At 46.5% G+C, this 25,236-nt stretch overlaps 3 protein-coding genes across 10 annotated transcripts; 1 reads left to right on the top strand and 2 right to left on the bottom strand.

The window, feature by feature from the left end:
* Positions 1-40: 40 nt before the first annotated feature.
* LOC105283446 (pre-mRNA-splicing factor syf2) lies at positions 41-1,457 on the top strand. The gene is made up of 4 exons (XM_011346205.3): positions 41-228; positions 518-658; positions 727-1,022; positions 1,106-1,457. Exons 1-4 carry the CDS (start codon positions 133-135, stop codon positions 1,269-1,271), a joined length of 699 nt encoding a protein of 232 aa, XP_011344507.1. The 5' UTR covers positions 41-132; the 3' UTR covers positions 1,272-1,457.
* LOC105283447 (TGF-beta-activated kinase 1 and MAP3K7-binding protein 3) lies at positions 1,298-14,582 on the bottom strand. 8 transcript variants are annotated; one of them, XM_011346212.3, is made up of 10 exons: positions 12,912-14,582; positions 6,995-7,133; positions 5,766-6,243; positions 4,612-4,995; positions 3,947-4,171; positions 3,139-3,290; positions 2,977-3,070; positions 2,633-2,902; positions 1,864-1,920; positions 1,298-1,739 (listed from the first exon to the last, which is right to left on the bottom strand). In XM_011346212.3, the coding sequence occupies exons 2-10, from the start codon at positions 7,100-7,102 to the stop codon at positions 1,720-1,722; spliced, it is 1,788 nt and encodes a 595-aa protein (XP_011344514.1). In that variant the 5' UTR covers positions 7,103-7,133; positions 12,912-14,582; the 3' UTR covers positions 1,298-1,719. The 8 variants fall into 8 exon arrangements, with proteins under 8 accessions (XP_011344514.1, XP_011344513.1, XP_011344512.1 ...); XM_011346211.3 differs by having other exon boundaries at positions 1,298-1,745; XM_011346210.3 differs by having other exon boundaries at positions 2,597-2,902.
* A 141-nt stretch (positions 14,583-14,723) lies between these two features.
* Positions 14,724-25,003, bottom strand: LOC105283444 (chloride intracellular channel exc-4). Its single transcript, XM_011346203.3, has 4 exons — positions 24,726-25,003; positions 16,825-17,130; positions 16,364-16,690; positions 14,724-16,173 (listed from the first exon to the last, which is right to left on the bottom strand). The coding sequence occupies exons 1-4, from the start codon at positions 24,792-24,794 to the stop codon at positions 16,093-16,095; spliced, it is 783 nt and encodes a 260-aa protein (XP_011344505.1). The 5' UTR covers positions 24,795-25,003; the 3' UTR covers positions 14,724-16,092.
* Positions 25,004-25,236: the final 233 nt, after the last annotated feature.

The raw sequence follows: 25,236 nt of genomic DNA on the forward strand, positions 1-25,236 counted from the left end.
TGCCAAATGGAACTTAACCTTAACGTTGGATCAGACGAAGTCTTGTACTTTGTACTACTGCGTATAGTATATAGTCCATGGTTGATTTTCTATCGCGTACAAGCTTGACATCGTATTTCATTTAATCAGAAAATGAGTGATGCTGCAGCGAGTACATCATCCGTGCAATCCGCGATGTCGAAGCACCAGGAAAGATTGAAGCGGCTCAGAGAACTGCACGCTAAAAGAGTGAGTTGATTCGTATCTGCAATTAATCTGAATTCTAACCTATTCAAGAAATGTTTTTATAGAAGTTTGTAATGTCAGTGTTGTTGCAACGGAAACTAATATCATTTTATCAGTAATTTAAAGCTGAAGATTCAAGTTTCTTTATATTTAACTGTATACTTTTTTTCTGCTTTCTAAAATGGTATTAAAAGTTGTCTCTTGATTCTTCCAATGCATCAAGAATATTTGTCGTTTTCATTTTAAATTTATCGTCGCGATTTGTTTACAATATAATGTATTAATTTACCAGAACGAGGCTAGAATGCAAAATCACAAGGAGGTCATAGAAGAGGATAAGAGAAACAAATTACCAGCCAACTGGGAGTCACGCAAGAGACAGGCTGAGTGGATAATGCAAGATGAAGAAGCCAGGAAAGAAGCAGAGACCAAGGTATTGATATCCACTACTCTGTTTGTTTAAATATTCGATATTCGTTACTTACTTAATGTCCTCTCCAGGGAGAAGATTACGAACGGAAGAAACTGTTGAATATCGATGCCACTGAGGCGGAGAGAATAGCCAGGAAAAAGAGGAGCAAGCAAAATCCAGATCCAGGTTTTTCTGATTACGAACAGGCAGCAATACGCTCCTACAATAGATTGGTGAAGAACATTAAGCCAGACATGGAGGTGTACGAGAAAGCGAAGGAGAAACTGGGACCTGCTTTTTATGGCGACCGAAACACAATATTGCATGGATTACACGAGGACAAAAAGGAAGCAGTCGATAAGATGGTCGAAAATCTGGAGAAACAGTAAGTATAATGTTGACGATTAAGGATGTTAATGATGTGATAAAAAAAATTATATTACATCGAGCATTTTTTTTCTTTAACAGGATTGCGAAAAGGGAGAAGTACAGCAGACGTAGGATGCACAACGATGACGCTGATATCGATTACATCAACGAGCGCAACGCCAGATTTAATCAGAAGCTGGAGAGATTCTACGGCGAGTATACTCGCGAGACGAAGCTGAATTTGGAGCGGGGTACGGCCATATAATGGGAGAATGTTCCGTTGCAATTATTAGAAATACTTTATATTTTATATATTATAACTTTTGTACAAAGAAGATACTGGAAAAGATACAATTTTGTAGCGTTTAGTCAAGTATATACCTTTTTTCCCATTGCTATTTCTCATTGTTCTGCGTGAAGACTCAAATGTATATAAATCATTTTGAAAAAAGAAAAAAATAAATATAATCATCGCAAAGAAATCCAATTAATCATTTAACGTTAACTCTCGAAAACAGAGACAGCGATCTATTTAACGACTCTAACTACGCGTGATGTGTATGCTAATTACAAATAAAAAATTTAAATTATTACATTAGTCATATGTTCTATTATAATCTTTAGCTTAGCCCCTACAATTTGTATATTTAATTTAAATAATAATAATAATTGCGTATATGTACAGGTTTTAAAGGTCTCTAATTCAATTCACATCATACCACCCAGCTGTGCACTGTATCTGAAAGAAATAATTTCTTTGAGTTATTTTCGGATGAAGATGATATAAGAAATGATAAACTTGTGAAGAATCAATTTTACTGATTTAATTCGTTAAATAATTTATGCAGCGTACTCACGTCTTGGCGAAAAATTGTGATGATGTGTAACTCGTATATGAATATCTTGTGTTTCTCCTGCAAAAACAAAAACAGACCGACATTAAGATCGTATAATATTAAGCGAAACGACAATTGCGTACAAAAATTCACTGAACATAAAATCCTTTACCTTGAATGAAAGGCGATAATTTTCGCTAGAAAGCATCAATGTCATACCAACGATGTTAACAGCTTACAGTAAGTGCCATGTAAAAAATACATAAATCGCGAATGGAACGTTAATTCATGCATAATTATATCATAAAACTCAGCACACGTCTCGAACAAACAAATGAGAACAAAGGTATTTGAAAATATTTTCAACTTTGTTCTTCTTTATTGTATTAAAAAGTATAACTATGTGTAATTATAATTATACTCGTAACAACTTGTAGTAACAAGCACACTCTCACACCATGTTAAAGTTATTCGAGTGCGATAAAACATATCACTGTCGTTCCAGCGCTCTCCCCATCGCGCCGACGTAAATTTCGGGCGGTGAGCGCGCCCGATCGATCGATCACGGTTCAACACTCTTCGAGTTCAAGTTTTCGGCGGAAGATATATCACAAGGCAGACGACATGCTGTTAGAGGCGACTAGTTACTCTATTCCAGGTGGCTGGAGTGGTGGTGGAGGAGGCACACTATCAAATCGAGTCGCCGACGACGATGACAACAATGACGACGGCGACGAAATTGGCGGCACCACACCTGACGAGTTACTGCGTTGCTGGTGCACTGCCGTACCTGCACTGCCGCCACCTGGGTTCAATAGTCTCGGCATGTCGCACTCCTCGCATTTGCTCATCAGTGGGTGGTTATCGAAGGTGCACATGGTGCAGACCCACGACGGCTCGCCTCGCTCCTCCCGATCATTGTCGGCCGCCGTCGTCATTTGCTGTGGTCGCCACGCTGGTGGCTGGCTCGGCAACGGTGGTGGGTTCAGTGGTCTCATCGGCAACGGTTGGCCAGTATAAATGCCCTGGTAAAACTCCTCGTTGGTCTCACCCAGTGGTACTGAAAGCACGACGGTCGATTACTAACTGCTCGAAATTTCGTACATCATGGGAAGTAACAAACGGGAGAAATACCTCGTCTGTCTGACCATTGATCCACCTCGTCGGCCAGTCTGTCGCACTCGACCTGCAGTTGATAGATTTCGCTCCTCAGTTTCACTTTCAGCTCCTGCGGGAATCGCGCATTGAGATACGCATCAAGTAGCAAGACACGTCTCTACGTACAATTCTACGTACTTGAGGAGAGACCGAAGGGTCGATCGGTCGGGCGAGTGCCTGTATTTCCTTCTTCATCGCTTCGAGTCGTCCCTTCTCCGCCCTTAATTCCTTGGCAAGCCTCTCCTTCCTGGCCAGTTGCTCCGCGACCAACTTTCTTTGGTGCTCCGCCACTAAAAATTCCAACGACAATTTTAACCGGCGTGCACACGCACGAGACGTACTGAACTACCTCAGAAGCTTACTTCAACTACGGCGGCTTTCTAATTCTATCGCGCCGCGTGAGACGCGCTCGCGAGTGATGACATTGCCGCGGCCGCGATTCGTTTAATTTTATCGCATCGCAGCTCGTCACAGTTTCATCGATTCGGCGAGACGACGAAAACGAGACGTCGGATGGGATGTAAGAACATTCTCGTTCGACTATTGACACTTGTATCATGAATTAACGACTGCGATTTTGCCGCGTCATCATACGGCGTAACAATCAATGTTTCTCGCGTAAAAGTACAACGGCCAGAATACAGGCGCGTGCATTGTTTAATGTAACCGCGTCCAGGAAACGCGTCAATAGCGGCGCGGATACCCTCGCGGTCAAGAAAAACCGGATCAGGTGGTCCGCATAGTTGTAACCGCGGTGCGCGGCTATGTATAGACCGGAGCGTGGGGTCAGGAATGCGTAAATATCGTTCTCGGTGTTGCGTGCGTGGGCGCAGTACGTGCGACCGACTGACTTCCAGGTAAATATACACTCGCGCGCGATTCTGCAGCAAGTTAACGCGGGGAAGAATCCGCCAGGGCGGAGGAACGGCCTGTATCATCATATTACCTTGACTCGACGGCGATCGGTTCTGATCGGAAGCGGTCTGCGTGTATTCCCCAACTGAGCCAGAAGGAGGTGCGACACCGCTGCTGCTTGTCGCGGGTCCGGAAGGCGTCGTCGGCAGGCTGCAAGTCGGGACAATGTTCGTTGTCGACGGTACGGACGGCGTGTTCGGCGCGCTCATCGTCGTCGTAGGTCTCGGAAGTTGACTTGGTGGTCCTGGCGGAAGTCCTGAAAGCGATGCACGCAAATTATTCTTCGCTCAATCAGTAATATCACCGATCGATTTTTCAACGAATTTCGCGGGGGGTGCGCTAATTTAAAAAATTTAATTTATTACGTCGGTGCATAAGTTCTTGCTGATGGATCGATAAATGAATCTTAAAAGATGACTCCTTCTTTCGATGTGGTATTTGCATGTTGCCGATGGCAAAGATGGGAAAAAGTCGGGAAAATACTTTGATTGATTTATGCTGTATCGATTGTTTCACTTCAATAAAGAAAAATTGCAAAATCGGCAAGAACTTATGCAACGATCCAATATAACTAATATATAAAGTTAATATTGCAGTTCAAACCGAATCGCACGCAAAGTTTTGACTATTTTCTAGATAAAAATATCTTATAAAATATCAAAAGAATTTTTCAAATTATTTTGAAGCAATACGTACCAGGAGGCCGCTGCGGACTAGTTTGAGTCGGTGGTAACAGACTGTTGGGCCTGTTAGGAACCATAGGTGGCCTGATCCTAGCCGCCGCCACGCTACCGACGTTCCCGGGACCAATACTGATCTGCAAGCGGCTTTGAAAACCGCGTGGATCTAACGACGATGTCGAGTAAGTCAAACTCGATCCCTCCGATCTGATGTCGATCGGAGGTTGCGGCTCGGAAGAGGGAGGCCTGAGGGTCAGACTGACCGAGGTGTAACTTCGCGTGTGATCGATCTGCGCCCCGGACTTCCCGGTGGCTAACAGGGGTTCGGCGTAATGCGGTCGTGGCACGACGATAAGGTCGCTTCGTTTACAGGCACCGATCGTAGGTACCGTTCGAAAATCTGCCGGTTAAAATAAACAATTAGATTTGTGATTCTGAAAATTTCCCTCGCTAATTCTCGCGATCGATCTTGTATGTGATGGCTAAAATCAAAAGAAGTCGACGGTGTACTAGTATATATACCGATGCTCCGCGTCAAAGTCAATAATGAAACTGTCAGTAATAGTCGAAAGTAGCGATAGCGATTATGAGAGCATAGCTTAATAGCGATTGAAAACTATCTCTAACAATATGCGCAATACAGAAAAGCACGCCGCAAAAGAATAACAATCTGGTCTTTCGAAGCGCGTAATGTCGTCGTACAATTGTACGACAATCTGTTTCGATTACTCTTTACGTAACGAAGACTTCCTAATTCCCCATATAGTTACCACGAACGAGACATCTTCGCGCATCGTGATCCCTTTTGATTCGATACCATCGTTATCTAATTCTCATTATCTTAATTTCAATCGTGTTGGAAATATTTAACGCTTTATATCAATGCTTCATTAAATATGATTTAATAATGAATCTAATAATGAATTGTTATAATCCTTATTGCAAGGTACATCGTCGTCTTTCTTCAAATGCCTCAATGTTCTCAAAACTAATTAACGTTGTTGCTCATTCTCATATGTCCTTTTATATTCATGTTTTCTACAAGATATCCATGTATCAGCGAGATTGTGCACAATGCCAATCGGCGCTTGGCTCTTCCGCTCGGCATTAAATGTACTACGAATATGACGATCTTTCAATTTCAGCAACGACAACGCTCGGTCCTCGTACCGCGATTGCTTGCGGGACTGCAAGCAACGTTGACGTTGAGCTCGAAGCCGGGCGGCGTGTTGCTGCTGTTGCCGTTGCTATTAACGACGCAGCTTTCATCGAAGAAGCCACGTGACGTGCAGACAGCCGGTGCAGACGAGGGGGTAACGACGCCGCTCGACGCCGGCGTCGCGGCGACGGTGGTGGCAGCAACGACGTGGGTGCAACCCGCGGGGGGGCAGCGGCGAGTCATACCGATATCCAGCGATGCCGGCCGATGAGGACGCCCACCGCCGTGTTGCTGGTGCTGCAGTTGCACCTGGCTCATCGCGCAGCAACGCTGCAGCGACGCACGTATCTGGTCTCCTTGTTGTTGCTGCTGCGCCGGATGTTGCAGTCCGACGTTGCAAGGGCCCGGCGGTGGAAACGCGCCCGGCGACGGACGGGACTCCTGGGTGGCCCGCAGGCTTCTCGCGCATGTCTCCCGGTCGTGACTGTTCTGTAACGCACACGTACCTGGATCAGCTGACGTCGAACTTGCCAACGTCAGTAACCTTCAGATACCGAGATATCGCGAGATACCACGCGTTCAAATTCGCGTTCTTCCATTGACGAAAGAGGATCGCGTCGCGCGATCGCGCGCGTGTTGGAAAAGATTTATGCACATCGTGCCATGATCACGGAATATCCCCTTTCAATTTCGCGATTTCCTTGATTAAATTCGATTTGAATATCGAGAAAGGTTTCCTTTATCGTGTCCGCTCAATTTTTTACATGAACAATCTTGCATTAAGCTCGAATTTAAAAGTTCTATTGAAAACAAGATTCATTTGGTATTAATGAAATAAGGTGATTTTATCATCTGTATCCTCAGTCTCTGAAACTGAATTTCCTGAAGTCAACTGTAGAATCTGCAACCGGAAAGCACATCTGGTGATATCTGGAGCGGCTTATCTACTTGGATAACGTACACACAAGTTCCACGCTCGTGCAAGCGGATTCAGCGATGCACACACGGACGAGGTAGGCAGAGGATGCGTGTGGAAGGAGGCCACGTATGGTTGGTTTTGTTCGATCTTCGTTGAATCGTATACACGTCGTGAACGTCGGTGTTAGTCGTTTTATTGCGGCGATCGTTAGGAACGATGAGTTAGTTAGCGAGGTGATTCTTTCGTGATTCGTGCCGGTGTCGGCAACCAGGATTTTAATGCAGGGCCACACTCCGGGCGGGCAAAGGGCCACCTGTATACCTGGGCGATGCACTGGGAGACGACGTGATCAGGGAGCGCGGGGAACTGCTGCTTCAGCTCGTGGAACAGCTGCATGATAGTGATGTTAGAGCAGTGGCACTCCCCCATCGTGGGCCCCCATCCTCCTGGCAGGGCCTACCTGCGGGTGCCACGTATTAACGTATTACACTCGGAAGCGTATCATCGATCTTCGCGTATCCCAGAATCCCAGATACGGCATACGGTATATCGGTCACCAGTCTTCGTTGAGCTGAGCTAGTGAACGGCCGACACGCGCGCGCGCTAAGAAGAGCCCGCCAACGCGTCTCCCTCGTGATGATCCTACGGTCGTGTTAATGAGAGACGAGCCAAGAACGCACGTAATAACGCGGACACGGACGGAAGTTTTCCTCACCAGGAGCTTGGATATTTTGTAATTCATTGGATAAGCGAGTTGGATCGCGTCCAGATCGAACGATCTTTGTTTTCGACTTGGAGCAATCTGTCGGCGACGTGCGAGACGTCGCGCGTGATGCTGGTGGAAAGCGGATGGGAGTCGCGAAGATGACGGCGATCGGCTGACGGACTCTCGATGACTCGTGCCACGTGCGACGATGACGATGAAAGAGAGAAAGAGAGACCGTGGAACCTGGCAACCGGGAAGCGCGCCGAAAGCGCATACGCGCGGACGCAACAGTCGTGCCGTACACGTATTTATTTCCCTCCCGCGAGTCCGGCAGGTGCGACGCGTTACTCTTGGAAGTCGGAGCTTCCCTTCGCCTCTTCGTCGTGCCAAGCAAGGAAGAGGGAAGCTTTTCCACTCTCTCTCTCTCTCTCTCTGCGGTATATCTTATCGTATTTATAAACGCGACTGGTTGACCCATTTTTCAAGAGTAACGCATAAGTCGAACCAAGACGTTCTCTCGTTTCTGGACGCCGAGAAATTCTTGTTATCATCCGCAGGGACAAGTCCCTTGCCTTTTAATCGCGTGCGAGGATACATTAATTTTCCCGCGAGAATCGAAATGAACATATACAATCAATATCGGTCTGATAAACGTAGCGAAAAATAAAGGTCTTAATTGTGAAAGTACACACACGCACACACACACAATCCGATGTATAATGTCGCGTAGATGATATCTAGATGTGTAGTATGCTTACGCACGCGTGAATCATTCCATGTTTTTTTTCGCTGATAACTGCCAAAATCTGCGCTGGCTAATTTGAAATTCTGATTTACTCCCACGTGAGCAATCGCGCCATGACACCCGTTACATCGTGAAATTGGCAGCTACGTCAGGAAGGCGATGGACACCTGTGCAGCATGCCACGTAGGAGTGCCACATAATTAGCCGGCACTGAGAGCTGTGCCGTGCGCTCGCTCTCGCTAATAGTGATGAAATTTTCTCAATAATTCTTGTGAAAAAGACTATTTTTATTCATAAAATGATTACCATAAAAAGAAGTGGAACAATTAAATTAATTGCGTCGTGTAATTAACACAAAGTAATAAAGCTAAATAATCTCAAAAAAATTAAAGATGGATACCCTTTGATGATAAAATATTACAATAAAAAATATGGCAAAAAAAACGACAGCCATGATTGAAGAAAAATATCGATAGTAGAATCGATAGTAGTAACTCTTGAAAAGAAAAATGCATCTTCTTTCGCGTCGAGATTACCGTCGACTTCCTTTTTTATTTGATTCAAAAACTTGATTCACGCTACCACGCCTGACGGCCTTTAAGCGTTCTCGCGAGCTCGCGATTGGCAAACAAACGCGCACGACGCCAATTCGATCGGAAAAGACTTCGACAGGGTAAAAAAGTTTCAGCCGCGCGGAATTCGCACTTGGCGCGTCGCCATGCGGTGGAATAAAGTGCTAGAGGGAATTAATAATCTCCGTCGCTTCCTTTTCTTCCGCACCTGGCAAGACCGCGGGTCAGGTGAGCGAAGCATCAATCAAGAAGGAAAGCGTTTATTGGCACGCGGTGCCATCCCGCGCGTGCAATTTCCATCTTATCTCGTTTCGACCCTTTCAGCCGATTAATTAATTTAATGCAGACGGAGAGACCGTGTTTTACATGCATCCATTAAGAACCCGTGTTTCTCTCTATTTCTCTGGGCACAGCTACCGCACTCGAAGGTGTAGATACTACAAGGAGGACGAAAAAATGAACGCAGAATTAATTAGCGACTGCTCTCTCTTTCTTGCAAGACACAAGTCTCACAAAGCAAGTTTCTCACATCTGTCGCGCCCGATGATTATCTCAACTGTGCTCAACTGTGTTTTCAGCTCGTTCGCCGGCGATCTTTGGCAAGTAGTTTGGCGCTCTTCTCCTCGAGATTTTCGAAAACAAGTCTATACGTGAATGAGCGAAATGCAAATAAATGCGAGTGGGCAGACGGGCACTCGACGAGATGGTGGCTGCGCGAATTCGTTCCGGCCCTGTTCACGAATCAGCCATCGAATAAACCAACCCACTCGTGCCAAAGATACTTTTTCATTGGCGTAGAGCGTGATCGGATGTTACTGTATCGGATAACGAACTCGTCATACTCCTCTCGGCAATAGTTGCTAGGAAATATAAACAGAAGCTCAAGCGCATATTGCTATTAGCTTTAAATTAGTCCAAGAAATCGCGAGCAACAACAAATGATGGATAGGAAACCCGTCAAAATTGGAACACCACGTTTCCCCGTTCGTATCCGATGATGAGAACGCAGAATCGTCATCGAGATGAAGGAAAGTTTCTCATCGACGGAAAAACAGCGACTATCGGAAAGCCGAACACGTCCGGGACGATTCTAACGACGATGGAGAGTTTTAAGAGAACGAAAGTGCTATTCGCGTCGGGACAAGCGAAAAAGGAAAAGCGGAATTCCAGGCTGCCGAGAAGATATTTGTGTCATGAAATACCCAGGAGACACGCACGTATACGCACGTACACGCACCGTGGCCGTTTTCGTCTGGTCCTCGTGTAGAGACACGAGGAAAAGCGGTGGATTCCACCACCGGTATTTCCACGCGTCACCCTTTTCTTTTATCCGCTCGTTTTTCTTTTGTACATACATCGCGCGGAATTATTTTCAAGCACCGTAGAAATCTGCCTTTCACAGCCGGTTATCACAGCGAAGATGACAGGATTTTTTGCGCAGAGAGAGAGAGAGAGAGAGAGAATGCATAATTTTCTACATTCAATCACGCACAATTTTCTACGGGAGAAAAGCAACGATTTCCCTGCGATCTCGACGGAGCAACACGTGACGTTGTTACTTATCATTCTTCCGCGGATTGCACGATGAATCGCACGTATCTAAAATTACAAAGTGCACGACTATACGACACCTGTTGCTTGGACACGGCCACGGCAGCTAATTGCACGAAATTACATCTCATCAGCGTACGCGACGTAACGAACGCAATGAAATCTGAATGGCAATTAGAGCTTGTAAAATTGATTTAACATGTTTCCTTAATAAACGAGTCTCTAAATAAAAAATTCTATAAAAATCGTATCATCAGATTTTATAGATATAATTTCGTTATTATTATTACGATTTTCCACCATTCGAAGCTGTTTCGTCAACGAATCAGACATCGAACGGTCGATGCAACCTGGTCACGGCGTCGCGACGCTCCCTCGTCTCGCGCGTCCAACGCGACGGCAGCTAATCCGCGTCGGAGTTTAACATACGTCGGGGGCGTCAAGTCGGTCGAGCCACCAGACGAAAATAAGGAACCAAGAATAATAATTGACGAGGAACGCACCGTTAACGTTAAGCGGAGCCGTACGATAAGTCGCGACTGTGCGGCAAAAATAAACGCCACCTATGCCGAGGATAAAATATCATATTCTTTTTCTTCTCGCGAGAATCGCCGCCTTTTACGCGCGGGATGTCTTTAAATCTTTAATCAAATCAATTGGAAATTTAACTAAAGGATACTTTTCAGAGAAAACGCGCGATTTAAGAGATTCATACAATTGCAGGCACTATTTGCCTTCCTCTTATAAAGACTGACATCCATGGCTCTTTAAATGGCCCTTTCGCTTAAGCATAAACATCGATTGGCATTTAAATTCAAATCTCATGAGACTCCATGAATGCAATTATATCCCACAATGAAACCTTTCACCCGTCGCGAGTATTTATGACATTTGTTGCCACGTGCGCGCGTCCTAATTGAATTATTAAGCGAAATCGCGGAGCGCGTTTGACGATTAATTTATTGGCGATTACACAACCGTTGTTGTTTAGTTGCACAATAAATATTTTTCCACTATCGGCATTTCGGTAGTGAAAGTAGTCTCAAAAAGATCCTTGCACTCGGAATCTAAATGATACATGATTAGGTCAAAGTGATAACGTACCGGATACAGCTACGATGGTTAAATCGATCGAGATTCCGAGTGCCGGATTTAGAAAACCGGTATTTTAATTCGCGAATTCCTTATTTACGAAACTGAAAGCGCAACGTGTCACGGTGATCGAGATGACAATTTCACGAATTACTGTTGCCACGATTCGTGCCGTTTTCACATTATTATGGTCCTGAATTTTAGCGAAACGAATTCGGTAAAATTTAGCGCGGATGAAACATGGCGACGCGCGTGTCAATCGGCGCCCCAGGACGTCTCAATCGCAGGAAACGGGCACCTGGTGCCCGTTGGCCAATCGTCGCTAGTATGTACTTCGACTTTAAATAAACCGGCGCAGCGAGAGGCGTAACGCTCCAACACGAGCTTGTTATGACAGGCACGCGATACATATGTTTTACGGCGGAACGTTAAATTGATGCAGTAACGCGACCGACCGCACGCTCGCTGTCATGCAACTAACACATATATACGTGTACGCATGTATGAATAGTTCACCCTCTCTCCCTGCTCTTACGCTCTGCTTGTCGTAAAGGAACTTGCAATCAGAAAGTGGCTTGCAATCGAAATAGCGCTTGCATTCCAAGGAACAAGATATCTAACTAGCTAAGTAACAAAAGTCAAGATGATTTATGCAAGATAAGAATTATATGTGACACATTTAATTTGATAGTTTAATTCGCAACGCGAAATTCGTCATGACAAACGTTTCCCATAAAACCGGCCAGCGGAGATCATCAAAAACCCTCGATCGATCGCCGATACACTGAGCCAAGCTCGCTCGTGTACATACGCTCGTCTCGCAAAGAGGATCGCATGTAGATCATACGCATGATCCTTACCCGCTTAACTCATGGCGCGGATACCGGCGGATATCTGGCGACGAGTCGCTTCGCAACATTATCGCGTATCGTTTGCGCAACGATTGTGCGACCGGCGTGACGCCGGCGTACGTTTCCTATCTCGATGTCCCGACGCCGACATTGGGCAAAGATAATCGCACCATTTCTCGTAGACCGTTTTACCGTTCCTTTCGGCTGCACCAGGCTACACTTTCCGCATTTAAACCGTGACGGATGTACATTAACGGAAGAAGAGGCAGATAGAATTAGAACGATAACGTGCAGCCGAAGAGAACCGACACGAGCGCGCGACTGAAGAGCGAACGACGGCTTTCGACGCCCGTCCGAATTTGCAAAACGCGCATGGCGAGCGCATTGTTGTTGCGGCGCGCGTATCCATCCGGTGCATACCATCGCAGGTGTATTTTCGTGCCGCGTGGGGTGCCCGCCACCGCGAGTAAAAGTCAGAGCGCGCTCTGCTGTGCGCTCTCCTCTCTTTCTCTCTTCCTCCGTTTCTCTGTTTCTCTCTCTTTCGACGCCAAGAGAACGACCGATGCCGACGCCACCGCCGTCGTCGTCGTCGCTGTCGCCATCGCCGTCGCCATCACCGTCGCCGTCGTCGTCGTCAGCCACGACGACGTCGACGATCGCCGTGGAGCGCCGCTTTCGGATCGAAAACTTTAATCGATGAGAAGCAGGCGTTTGAACTCACCGGACGGCAACCATCGGGGACGTCCGACGAGCAGGCTCCGATGCTGGTGTACACCTCTTCCTCCTCCTTCTTCTCCTCCACTTCCTCCTCCTCCTCCTTCTCCGCCCGTCGCGACAAACACCTCCACTCCGTCCGTGGCAGAAGGAAGGGACCAACGGTGCTGCGGTCGCTCGCCGAGGGGATCCCGTGTCCACGCGCTCCGCGTTGCCCTCCCCGTCGCGCTCTTCGGCTCTCTCACCTGTCACCGTACACGATCGCGGCACGCGCGTCCGTCCGCACCGGTCTTGCGCTGCTTGAAACTCTCTCTTGCCTTTCTTACACCGTTTCTCGTTGTTCCGCGCTCTCGCGTTATGCCGCACCGCGTTCGCGTTCTTTCTCGCGCAGGTACTCGAGAGGCGACGACGAGCCGTGCCACTACCGTCCGTCGAGGCTACTGATCAGCTGTGCGCTGCGTACCGACCACCGCGCTGCTCGCTGCAACTTCCGTTCGACGCGTCGCGTCGCGCCGCGTCGATCCGTGAAACACGGTGCGATCAACGATAATCCCGCGCACGCGCGATTAATGTCCCGTCGATCTCTCGCGACGAGCGCGAGCGACCGCGAGTTACGTGTCGACGGGAGCTCGCGCGATCGCGTAGTCAAGATGGCCGCCGCGCTGACAAGTGCCACCCTATTTATGAATGGAAAACGCGTCATAATAGTTCGCCACGGTCCACGGGAAGCGGGCGGGGGCGACGGGATGGCTCGGTGTGCTATTTTCGAGCGCGTACGAGACCGGACACCGACGCGCGGCGTCGCGACGGATACGGTCTTCCTCTTTCTCGCTCCCGCGCGACTGTATCTGGTTCCGTCTGCCCGCGGCACACCAGTCCTCTCGATTCCGAATCAACGTCGGATCACATGATACCAAAATTTAAGGAAAGCGCACTAATGAACATGCGACAGAAATGAGGGACTAAAAAAATTGAAATTTTATGTTACAAAATGCGAAAGTAGTCTTCTCTTTTACAATTTCTCACGTCGCAATCGTCAAGCGTTAACAATTTTTTATCTCGTACCTTACCTTGAAGTTTTAAGTTTCTCGTTGCGTGTATTGAATTTCCTATATCTTTTAATCGAGATAAATATATGATTAAACACCGCGGATAAAAAAAGAGGAAATGAGAAAGCGATAAATATCAGATAAATAAGTATCAGATCTTCAATATCCACTTCAAAGTAATTTTTAAAAGTAAAAACAGAATTAAAATAGAAGAGAGTAATTCTCTGTAAAATTCTCCAATGATATATCTGCAGCCTTGAGCTCTTGATAATATTTCATAATAACGTATAAGTGACTTTTAATTTTTGCCATGCTCAACATGTTTGTATTTTATCTCCTTTCTAATACTTGCGAGTAATATCATATAAAATTAGAACAAAATAATGTACGTAAGTAGAAGAGTAAACTCGATTCTTATACATATGCTACGTTGTTTTAATTTCGATACTTTGGCAATCGCTAGTGTAGTCCTTTTTTTATAGTTTTTCATAAGTAAACTGAGAACTAATGACACCTTTAAAATTTTTTATTTAAAATTGCGCTAATTAATTATTAATTAGAGACAACTGCCATATAAATATAATCATGGTTTTGATATATCCACTTTGTTCAATTTGTATCCCTGTTTCACCGCAAATCCTGTTTCATTTGTATTTTTTTCCTCGCAGAGCTCTGCAATTATCAGCTTTAAGATCAAAATCAGTAATCTCGAAAATATTAATTGGAATACCGGATGCTTTCGTCGTGACAAATAATAAACGCAAGACATTACTGTAAACACTGGTATATTGATTTCTACAGATATATAAACCAAAATTAATAATAATAATAATATAGTAATAATAATAGAATTACTAATGCGGAATAGACAGTTGCTTACGAGTAGACAATTGCTCATTTTTCGTCTCCTGCACGGAACGGTGAATTCTGTGTTATTGGAAAATACACAGAGAATTTCGTTGGAGAACGCAGCGCTCGCTTCCTGACGCTCGTTTCCAATTTCATCCAATCTTCGAATCCGTTGGTGGAAAATGCTAACAGTGTGAAACGTGAATAACAAAATGCCTCGTGTTACGCCGCGGAATCCAGAAGAAACGTACGCACTACGAATCACGTGCAGTAGCCAGAGAGATACGGCTGAACGTTTTTCCTTTTTTTTTTCCTCTCCCGCGTGTGCATATCAACGACCACAGTCCATCGTGTCAATCGCGCTTAAGAATACGTAGCCCCGTAAAATGTATTAACGATTCCGAACTCCGTACCCGTCCCGTTAATGCGAAATACTTCAGTCGTGCTCAAGTATCTTCTTACGATAGCTCGTGATGCGAGCAAGCAGCAACAAAGTGGGGGAGGAACCTAACGCGTGAATACATTAAAGCGTGATAATAAGATATCGAGCGTCTTACATCTCAAGTTTTACTTACGTAAAGAACACTCGGGAATAATGCTTTCTCATTTGAGAAAGATGATCTTAAAGGACCACAATGGTATGGTATAATGGCACCAATTCGATTTCATCGAACGCATACGTTTCTTTTGCATTCTCGGTATTGGTTTTCACAATCGTCGTCCTCTGAGAACGGCAGAATCATTCTTCTGATAAATTCAATCTACGAATCAACAGCAAATTAAAATCTTGCTAATACTACTCGGGTCAAAACTACATACGTACCGCGTACGTGCCGTACGTAGCGAAGGGGGGAAGGAAAAGAAACGAGAACATGAAAAAAATTGATGAGAAAATCGATGCTCTAGGATCATATGTAAGACTTTTTAAAAGCCTTAATGCGCTTGCATATGTTTTTGCGTCGTTTGCGGTAAAAAAGCTAATCCGTGTACACCCGACTTGATCAGGTCCCTCAAGTGGGGAAAGTTCGACAACGATCCAGCAGTGATTGCTTAGTACATAAAGATATAAATCGATCAATGATGCGCGCGGCGCGGCAGCTAGAAAGACGGGAGTTTCAACGTGAAGATACTCCTGCTGTGTTTTTCGATGCTAAATGGTGAATATTAAATTACAAAAGGCGCGCGCGTCGCTGAAACTCCGTCGGAGCGATTCGCCGTCTCGCTGTAGGCCGATCTCGGTATCTAATCGAAGTCACGCGATCGCAAACTCGACTCGAGGGAAGGTCCAGCCTAATCGTCGTTGACCTCGATCGGGATACTCGTGGTGAAGGTCGGCGTTTCCAGCTCCTCGTGCTTCTTCATCTTCATACTCTGCGACAATTATACAAAGCGAATTTTATAATTGTATTAATAAACAGCAATTCGCGTAATTAACGTACGAACGCGATCGTGTCACCGCGAGTGCGCGCGAATTAGAGCCACCCACGTCGAAAAAGTGCTAATTATTCAAGCCCAGTCGCTAAATCGCACGCAATTAGTGGATGATCCTGTAACATCTCACCTGTTGCAGTTTGTAGTGGTTAATGATATCCTGATCGGCCGGGCAGCTCTGCAGGAAAGCGTCCAGCCTGTACATGTGGTGCATGTACCGCCACAGGTGCACAAGGGTCTCCGGTATCTCGAAGTCGGCAAAGTACTTGCCGGCGACCCTGATGTGCTGCAGCCGCGGCATCAGCTCGCAGTCGAAGCAGCACATGGTGTCGCCAGTGAGGAAACGCGTACCCTTGCGGCCCAAATGCTCGTCAATCTTGCGCAGGTGCGCCATCAGCGACGAGGACTTCGGATCCTTGTCCTTGTCCTTTGCGTTCAACAGCAGTAACTTGAGTTTCTGCAATGGACAAAACGAACGACATGCAGAGTTTCTCCGTCAGGCAAGAGCGAGGAGGATATATCTAATTACAACTAAACGCAGATCTAAAAACAGCTTGATTTCCTGATCAATCTTGATCTCTCGACACTCACGCTGAACAGGTTTTCCACGAGGGTTGCCACTTCCTTATCCTGTACAAACAGATTGTGCCCACCGGGAATATTCTTCATGATGTGCCGTTCAATTTTTTCGTTCTCCAGTATCGCGTCGCCATTGTCGATCAGGATGGGCGGCGGTGTGGCCTGGAAGTTGGTGCGAAAATCAGGTGGCGGTTTCTGCATATCCACGGTGGTTACTTTCAAGGAGATTGTCTTCAGTTCCGCCAAAAGGTACAGGTCCATGAAGTACTCTTGGCAGAAGAGGCAGGCTCCCTTTCGACGGCCATCGATCGTCGATGCCTGGAAAGAAAATTTTCTTTGTTAGATTGTATATCTCAAGATTGAAACAAGTTCAGAGAAACATCGCACATTCTTGCGACTAGAAATATATATTCCTGATATTATAATTAATAATTAATTAATCTTTAATAATGACAAATAATAAGAACTAAATTACATTTTCGCGATCTGAAGTACATTTGGACCGTTATTCTTGGATCCTGCGTTATTATTCTTTTAGTTGCAGCATATTTTCTATGTTTCACCGGCCATTGGCGCGCTTAAGTTAACGCTAGCATGGAAATTCTGTGGTATCTCATGGATTCAATTATTCTGCCTGTATCTCTGGGCGATAAGCGTGCCTCGCGTCAGCGAGGCACACTGACATCATCGCGCAACTAGTGCACAAATTCAACAGAATAGCGGAAAACGCGGATCTTTGTGTCGCGATGACCTGGACCCACCCATTAAGTCAAACCCAGCTGGAGCATCATCGCATTTTCTCCCACTCAATCAACCGGATCGGGAGAGTATACCAAACCTTGCTGGAGCTCCGCTCTCGTTTTCTCGATGGCTGCGCTTTATTTATTCGCACTCGACGCGTGCTACTGCTCTCTACTCACGGCCATCCTAAAGAAACTTTACGCAATCCGTCAATCAGTTTTCTCTTTTACTTTTATTTTTTTTTCTCCGTTACTATTTCTGGTTTTCCAATTGCTGATGTTTTTCATGCCGCGTCACAGCATTAAATCTTTACTGCGAAACCAATTTTTCATCATTATCCTCATTATCAGCAGGCCTACGTCTTGCAAGATCTTAATATCAGCCGTTTAATTTTATTGCTGACATTTAAAACTTTGATTGCATGTCTCCACGCTTTCATATTTCTAAGCGTTCAAGATCCTGACAAGAATCGTTACATATGAAATATCCGATGCCGTGTCTAATGAAGAATCGTATGAATATCTCTCGACACATTCCCATGACACTCGACTTCGATCGCCTGTGTGCTGGTACCTCGATCCCTCATCCAACCGATGGAAACTGAAAACAACCCACGCATTATGTAACGTAATCGCTCTCCGCGAAAAGGCTTGATCGCGATCACCCATTGCGGCACCGCCGTAATTCAAGCAAATCGAATCTCGGCAGCTCGCCAACAACTCTCTTTCCTGGACAACGGCGATCCTATTTTCGTGCGGCGTTAACAATCGGCCACTTTTCCATGATTTAATAGGCCGCACGCGATCGGAGAGAACGGAATCGCACGCGATACCACGAGAGATTGCCACGAGCCTTTGTTGTATCGCCGCTGCTGCTGCTGTTATCACTATCGATAATAGTAACCGACGCGTTTCCTACTATCGATGATGTGTATCGTTGTCTTACTTTCCAGAACCATGCGTCACACACGCGTGCAGCAGCTGGCTCCTCGCGGGCGTCCGTATTCTTTCTCGGCGATGACGCACGGTCTGTTTTCGGACGTTGCACAACGTGAGAAAGTCAAGACTCCATTTAGCGCGCGTGATCCTCGAAAGGGTCCTGTCAACGGGTATCTACTCTCTTGCGAACAAGGCCATGGCAGTGATTCAGCGGCGATGTTCAGTCGAGAATTTTTCCACAATTTCTTTTTCATCTTCGATGACACGTTACAGACCTCGGGTTTTATCAGGCTCGAAACGAATGAGATTCAAAGCTAGTGTTAAATGCAAGAGATACATGTAAATACATGTATACATATGCATGATGACTCTCGAGGCGCCAATTAGGCATCTGCCGAGCAGATCTTTTGGATCTGCATGTTGCTCGGGATAATATCGAAACCCGTTGCGTATATTTTGAAACGCGCAGCGTCATTACGCAACGCATCGGGTCGCTATTATTCCCGGAGCGTACGAGAATACGAAGTAGAACGATAATAATTTGGCGAGGACGAGGCACAGGCTCGTATGATCATATCGCGAACATCGAGCGCCGAGTTCGATATGCCGCACGCGGCGATTATCCAATCGGGAATTCCACACGCCGAGGATATCCAAAGAGTTATGTCCTTCCTCCCGCGTGCGCGATTGTGCAAGACGACGACTTTACGGCGTGAGTCATTTACTCCGAATAAAGCAAGTAACGAGCAGGTAGCGCTAACGAGAGACAGATAATCCGCAGAATGTGTTTGAAAGCCGCCTTTATTCATTTTAATTCCAGTCGCGATTGTTGCAATCTGATCTCGGTTGCTTAAGGGATCATTCATACCAGTTCCACTCGCAGCCTTCTCATTTTCTCCGAGACGCAGACAGAAAAGCGAATTGAGAGCAAGTCAACTCGTGATTCAAGCAAATCAACATTATCAGAAGTGAGAATAAACTTTCACGACGGAACGCGAGGTTGAACAAACAGTGGCAATCTGGAGGAATACTTTTTCGTTTCCACCGCGGAAATCCGACGTTGGTATTCAAGTTGGTCGAATGAACGAGTCACGTGGCGAACGCTGAACAGTGGATCAAATGTCACGAAGACACTGTCTTCGTCTTCCATCTACGAACGCCGCAGTCTTTCACCTTCGCGCCAGCCTTCTTCACCTCCTTTCTCTCTTACGAAAGCTTGAAAATTCGTACGCGACGCCAGATGAGTGCATCCATCGACGTCGGAACGAGAACCGACGATGTCGGCATGTGTGCTATATTATGGATGATAGAGATCACGAAATGCGGCACGTGTACCTTTCCGAAATGACATTGACGATACGGTCGCGGTCTCAAGGTACCGATAATTTATCGTGTCGCCGCAATTCCAACGGCCCGTCTGAATTCCCGATTTAATACGTAATTTAATTTCCGAGGCAAACGATTCCGACACGCGCAAGCGAATTCCACACCGTAAAAGGCCGCGTAAGCGTTTCCTAAACGCGGATTGAGAGATACGGCACTCCATCAACTTCAGCATATTTACGGGCGATTTATGCGGCGAAGGGGAAACGGGAATCTTCATCGAGGATCCCGGTTGGGTGCGTGCAACCAAGAAGCGAACGAGTGAACGTGTGTTTCGCGTTAATGTCTGTTACGCGAACGCGTCGCGGTTTCTGCAGTCACAACCTCGCGACATCGTTACGCGTAGAGTCCGCCTGAATCGATGCCGAGATAAAAACGGCATGTAAAACGGGAAAGAAATCGAGCGGAAAGAGGAAGACGGAGTAAGAACGGTGCATGCATCGGTGGTATCGTTAATAGTAATGTCGCGGGCAACCTTATTTCATACGCTGGACGTAATCAATGCGTACTCGCTCGCTCGGGTTACTCGGCGAAGAGACTTTCTGGATAAGAGAGATTCTACGTCTACAAGTAGATCTCTATCTTTCTGGCAGAGAGTTTTATGAGATTGATAAGACACTGATTGACGTTTGCGGATAAGAAATTGATGTAATTTCATTCTTGAAAATATTACGACCAAATAAGATCAAATATCAAGAGCGTATATCATTTTTAATTTGAGAACGTGATGATAAATTTCTTGGATTACTCAAAGATACGACACTGCGCAAAAACAGTGTTGCAAAAATTAATTTTGCAAATCGACGTAATTCATAAATGGAAACATCAGGATGTTGTTCGCGAAGCGCGTAAGCGGCTATTATTAGCGGGATAGCGTTTTCCAGTCGCTGGACATCAATATCCTTCGATCTCACACTCCGCGTGAAGGACGACTTCCTTTTGTACACGTCCAGTTCCTTTTCGCACGCGCATTTCTTTTTTACGTCTAGTCTAGATGCTACGATTATACATGTTTGTGGAACAATCATGCGAATACGCGAAGTGTGTCTCTGATTGCCACCTAGCACGCTCGTAATGACCTTAGGAGAGATTAAAGTCTGATCGATCGTCGCACAGTTGCAGGTGGTTATGCGATGTTCTTTCTCTTCTTAAGGTGCACGTAGAGTTGCAACCGGAAAAAGAATTCTAGCGATACGAAAAAAACGGGATACTCAACGCGCAATTAAATGATGAATTATGATGAACACGCTACATGATGAATGATTCGTAAAGAACATGAAAAATAACGTACATGTAAGTGCACATGTAAAAGAGAGATAAACAAGAAACCAAGTTTCCTCTATTATTCCACTAAATATTTGAAAATTGTTCTTTATCATAATTTAGTCTCGAATTGATATCTCTATCCGGGTCAAAGTTCAGACTGCCGCACAATATTTTGTCTCGTTATACAAAACTTTCCTTCTTCGAAATTATTCGCTAATTTTTCTTTCTACGATACTAATCCGCCTTTTACTCCTTCAATAAAGGAACTTTCAGGTCATTGGAAAATACAATAGAGAAGATCCGCAGAACGAAGTCACTGAAGTCGCCGGGGAAAGCCAGAAAAGAAGAGAAGGAAGAGAGAGAGAGAGAGAAAGAGAGAACGTGGAAAGCGGTAGGCAAAGGAGTCCACGGTTTAACGGTAGAATCTCGAGGAGGACCTCGTGGTAGCCGCTCGTCGTCGCGTTTCGTCCCGTTTGACACACTTACTCGAGAGACCTCGCATGATCGCCTCCCGAGTGCAAGGTCGGTCGGCTTACCATTAAATCTTCCTGCGTGCGCGCGCATATGGCAGATACAGCGCGCGATTCCGACGCTCGGATTAAGAATTACGCCTATGTATCTACCTGCCGCGTCGTTCTTCGATTTACAACAACGGTACAGCCCGTCTTTAGGTCGGCTCGGCGCGCTGTACAGAGTTTGACCCCATTAACCGAATAAATTAAACGATACCGCGCATCTCCGTTTATATTTCGTTTTACCAGGAATCTACGCCAATGGCGCGGGATCTCTCGATGACCGGCCGCACATTTGCGCCTCTGCGTTAGCATACTTCAAAACGCGCGATTGCCAGAACGCAAAACCGTATCGAGACAATGAACTCGGAGAAAATGCGCGACGTGACGTCCCTCGATTCTCGAGATCGTTTTCATAAATTGCAGTTAATTATCGCTATTACTAGACGCTATAATTAACTATACATATTAACAAGGGAATTTTCCTTCGCTCTTCCGCCGGCGCACAGAACTTTTGCGAGACATGCTCATTTGTATTAAAAAAAAGATCTCAACTTTTGTATCGCGTAAGTTAATTTTAAATTGCGAGAAAGAAATTGATGATCTATTTAATAAAGATCGATTATTTAATTTCATTTGTTTTCCAATCTTCTTATCATGTTTATTTGTAAGGCATCAGGAATGCACTCTTAACAGTATCTGCCATTGGTTTGCCAGCTACCTGAATATTTATCTAACGCTGCGATCGGGACGATAAGACCAGCTATCTAAAACGGTCTTTGCGTACAATTCTCATTGGCACACTTAAGGACAGGTTGCATTGACACGACGGCACGATCACGTCCCGCAATAGAATAGAGCCAATACAAAAATATCATAACTTTACAAATCGCTCTTTATGACGCAAGATAAAGTGCTATCATTTTATCTAGAGGAAATATCGTGGGCACATCTATTTTGATACAAAAAGACTTTGTTTGTTTTTATCGAAAAGCACTTAATATATACACATTATACACATTAAAATCTAATACCGTGCAAAAACGAAGACTTTTCTCAAGGGAAATCTGATCGATAGTGCGCCCCGGCGAAAGTTCAATTGCAAGCTCCTAAATGGCAATTCCAAGGTAGCCTGTTTCCATTTAAGGAGTCATTCCCCCCTGGAAACTCGATGAAAAGAAAGTCCCGCGAACTCGCTCCAGGCTCACCCTCGATCGAACCGAATCATACGCTGCGCGATCGGATCGATCGAAAATACAAGCAACATCGATACAAGCACAAATAGCCGACTCTATCTAATCGAAATATCGAGACCGTAATATGCCGATACGCATATCACGAAATTACGATCCCTTGTTAGATCGGCGATCGTGTTTACGTCAGATTTTCTTCTTACAGATATGTCATCGGCCGAGCATTAACACGGCCGATGAATCGATCAACAGTCTTATTCAATCATGCTGTACTTGATTCAAAGAGAAGTACTCCGACATTCTTTGCAAAAAGAACAAAAGATCCCCCGTTTATCCGACGTTGCGATAACGGCAGATTTACCGATAAAATTCTAACTACAACTGACGCCACAAATAATTGCCGATAAGATAAGAGAATGCCAGCCGCGCGGAATGGACGGAATTTGTACCGCACGCGATGTAGATCAATCGATCCGCGATCGGTATCGCGATCGCCGGCCGATCCCCGGACCGAAATCCCGGAGGCGCCCCTCTTCCCTTCCTTCCCTCCTCCCCTCCAGCCGCCAATGAAAAACCAGTCCATTCCGCGGCCTTTCATTTTTCCCGTGGCCGATCGCTTTCCGGATTCCGCCGAGACAACTTTTCCCGGGCGAGGTGGGCATAATAATGTCGAGGGAACGACGTCGGCCGCGCTTTTCGTTCGCTTCTGTGCCATCTGCAGCGACACCGCGCGTAAATGCCTGCTCGAATACGCATAAACTACCACGGGCCAAAGGGTGAGGAGGTGCGCGATGGGACGCGCGGGACGGACGGGCTCAGGCGCCCTCGATGACTCCATGCGTAAAGAGACGTGCGGCGCACGGCGCACCAACTGCGAAGCACGGGACGCTCGCGTGCGGCTGTTCCGTTTGCCGTATCAAACTTTAAACGCGCGTCTGTTCCGTAATTCTTGCGTCGCAGTGCCGCATAAAGGGCCCGTTTGTCGCAGACCGTCCCCTCGGATGGATCTGCTCCGAAAAGATTTCGCGTCGAGCCGGGTGTACTCTCAGCGAATCGTTTATTCTCCCCCCTCTCCCTCCCCCGAGTCCTCGGCGTTCCGCACGAGCACCGGAGAATAATTTCGTGCTCGCCCGTTCGCGACGGCGGAAGCGCGACAAGAGAGACGTTGGCGCGAGGATCACTTTCGCACGGTCGTGGTATCCGAGTTTGAGAGTCGCACGACGGGCAAACCGGTCTTGACCCCTGATGTAACGTTGGATACGTTGCAGCCGAAAAACTTATACGACACACGTGACGAGAGGAGCGTTGCTTCGCCGTGGTAACGGCCGAAACTTGTCACGACTCGTTCGCGAGGCGAGGCGAGGCGAGCAACGGCACGTACGCGCGTACGACACTCGCGTGTGCGCGCGCGCGCGTGCCGCGTCCGTTGCTCGAGATCGCGAACGGCGACGCGTCGGCGAACGGCGGGGACCCGTCGTGCGAACAACGGAAATATTACAAACGATTTCTCGGGCGCACGGGAGACGGACGGGACGAGCCCGGCGTCCGCGACATCGAGAGGCGAACGTGACGTGATGAAGTAAAAACAAAAGCAAGTGGCAGGCCGGACGCTCAATTTTCACGGTCGCGGCGTCCAGCAGAGAAGAGAAAGAGGGAAGGAAGGAGAGAGAATTCTCCTCTCTCTCTCTCGAGCATTTCCCCCGCGGGAACAAGCGGGAACTAGTCGCTCCACGCCCATAGCGCGTACGGGACGATCGCCTCCTTTTTCCTCCGTCTCCCCTCCATCCCCGATGCCTATCTACATATCCATCTATCTCACTATCTACCTAGCTGTCCGTCTGTCCTGCATGCCGATTCGCGATCGCGCGTGGCACACTCACCTTGATGATCAGCTCAATCTCGGGCACGTCGCCGTTACTAGTGCCGTTCTCGTGGCTGTCGTCCGCCATCCTGGGAGAGATCTCCGTTTGCGACGAATGGAAGAAGGCACTTTTGTCTCGCGACGGTTTCTCGGTAGCTCTCGTGCTTGCAAGCGACAGTGGCGGCAGCGGCAGCGGCAACTCCCTCCCTCCCGTAACTTGACACGAGCGTAACTTGAGCAAACTCAACAAACCAACGAAACACGATGGAAGCTCGCGGAACACTGACGCAACGCGCGCCGCGCCACGTTCAGTGTTCCCGCCGCTGGCGCCGCCTACAGTGCGTCCGTCGAATCACGTGATACGAGCTATCGAGATTTCTCGATCTAAAGAGCGCCAAACTTTAAAAGCGATTTAATCTCTGTGTGCATTCGGTCTTGAAACGCAGTCTCAAGAAATATGATTTTCTAATACATGACGTATAGAACATAGTACATTATAATATGCATATACTGTTTAATTATAAGACTAT

This window comes from Ooceraea biroi, chromosome 1, assembly GCF_003672135.1.
Source record: "Ooceraea biroi isolate clonal line C1 chromosome 1, Obir_v5.4, whole genome shotgun sequence".
NCBI classification, from domain to species: Eukaryota; Metazoa; Arthropoda; class Insecta; order Hymenoptera; family Formicidae; genus Ooceraea; species Ooceraea biroi.

Excerpts from the sequence above, each read along its gene's own strand:
- LOC105283446 (XM_011346205.3), top strand. The coding sequence starts at position 133 with ATGAGTGATGCTGCAGCGAGTACATCATCCGTGCAATCCGCGATGTCG. Across the intron at positions 659-726 it reads GGAAAGAAGCAGAGACCAAG|GGAGAAGATTACGAACGGAA; the intron begins GTATTGATATCC and ends TGTCCTCTCCAG. Across the intron at positions 1,023-1,105 it reads GTCGAAAATCTGGAGAAACA|GATTGCGAAAAGGGAGAAGT; the intron begins GTAAGTATAATG and ends TTTCTTTAACAG.
- LOC105283447 (XM_011346206.2), bottom strand. The coding sequence starts at position 7,102 with ATGGGGGAGTGCCACTGCTCTAACATCACTATCATGCAGCTGTTCCAC. Across the intron at positions 6,244-6,994 it reads TCTCCCAGTGCATCGCCCAG|AACAGTCACGACCGGGAGAC; the intron begins GTATACAGGTGG and ends TGTGCGTTACAG. Across the intron at positions 2,903-2,976 it reads TCAATGGTCAGACAGACGAG|TACCACTGGGTGAGACCAAC; the intron begins GTATTTCTCCCG and ends TCGTGCTTTCAG.
- LOC105283444 (XM_011346203.3), bottom strand. The coding sequence starts at position 24,794 with ATGGCGGACGACAGCCACGAGAACGGCACTAGTAACGGCGACGTGCCC. Across the intron at positions 16,691-16,824 it reads TCGTGGAAAACCTGTTCAGC|AAACTCAAGTTACTGCTGTT; the intron begins GTGAGTGTCGAG and ends TGTCCATTGCAG. Across the intron at positions 16,174-16,363 it reads ACCACTACAAACTGCAACAG|AGTATGAAGATGAAGAAGCA; the intron begins GTGAGATGTTAC and ends TAATTGTCGCAG.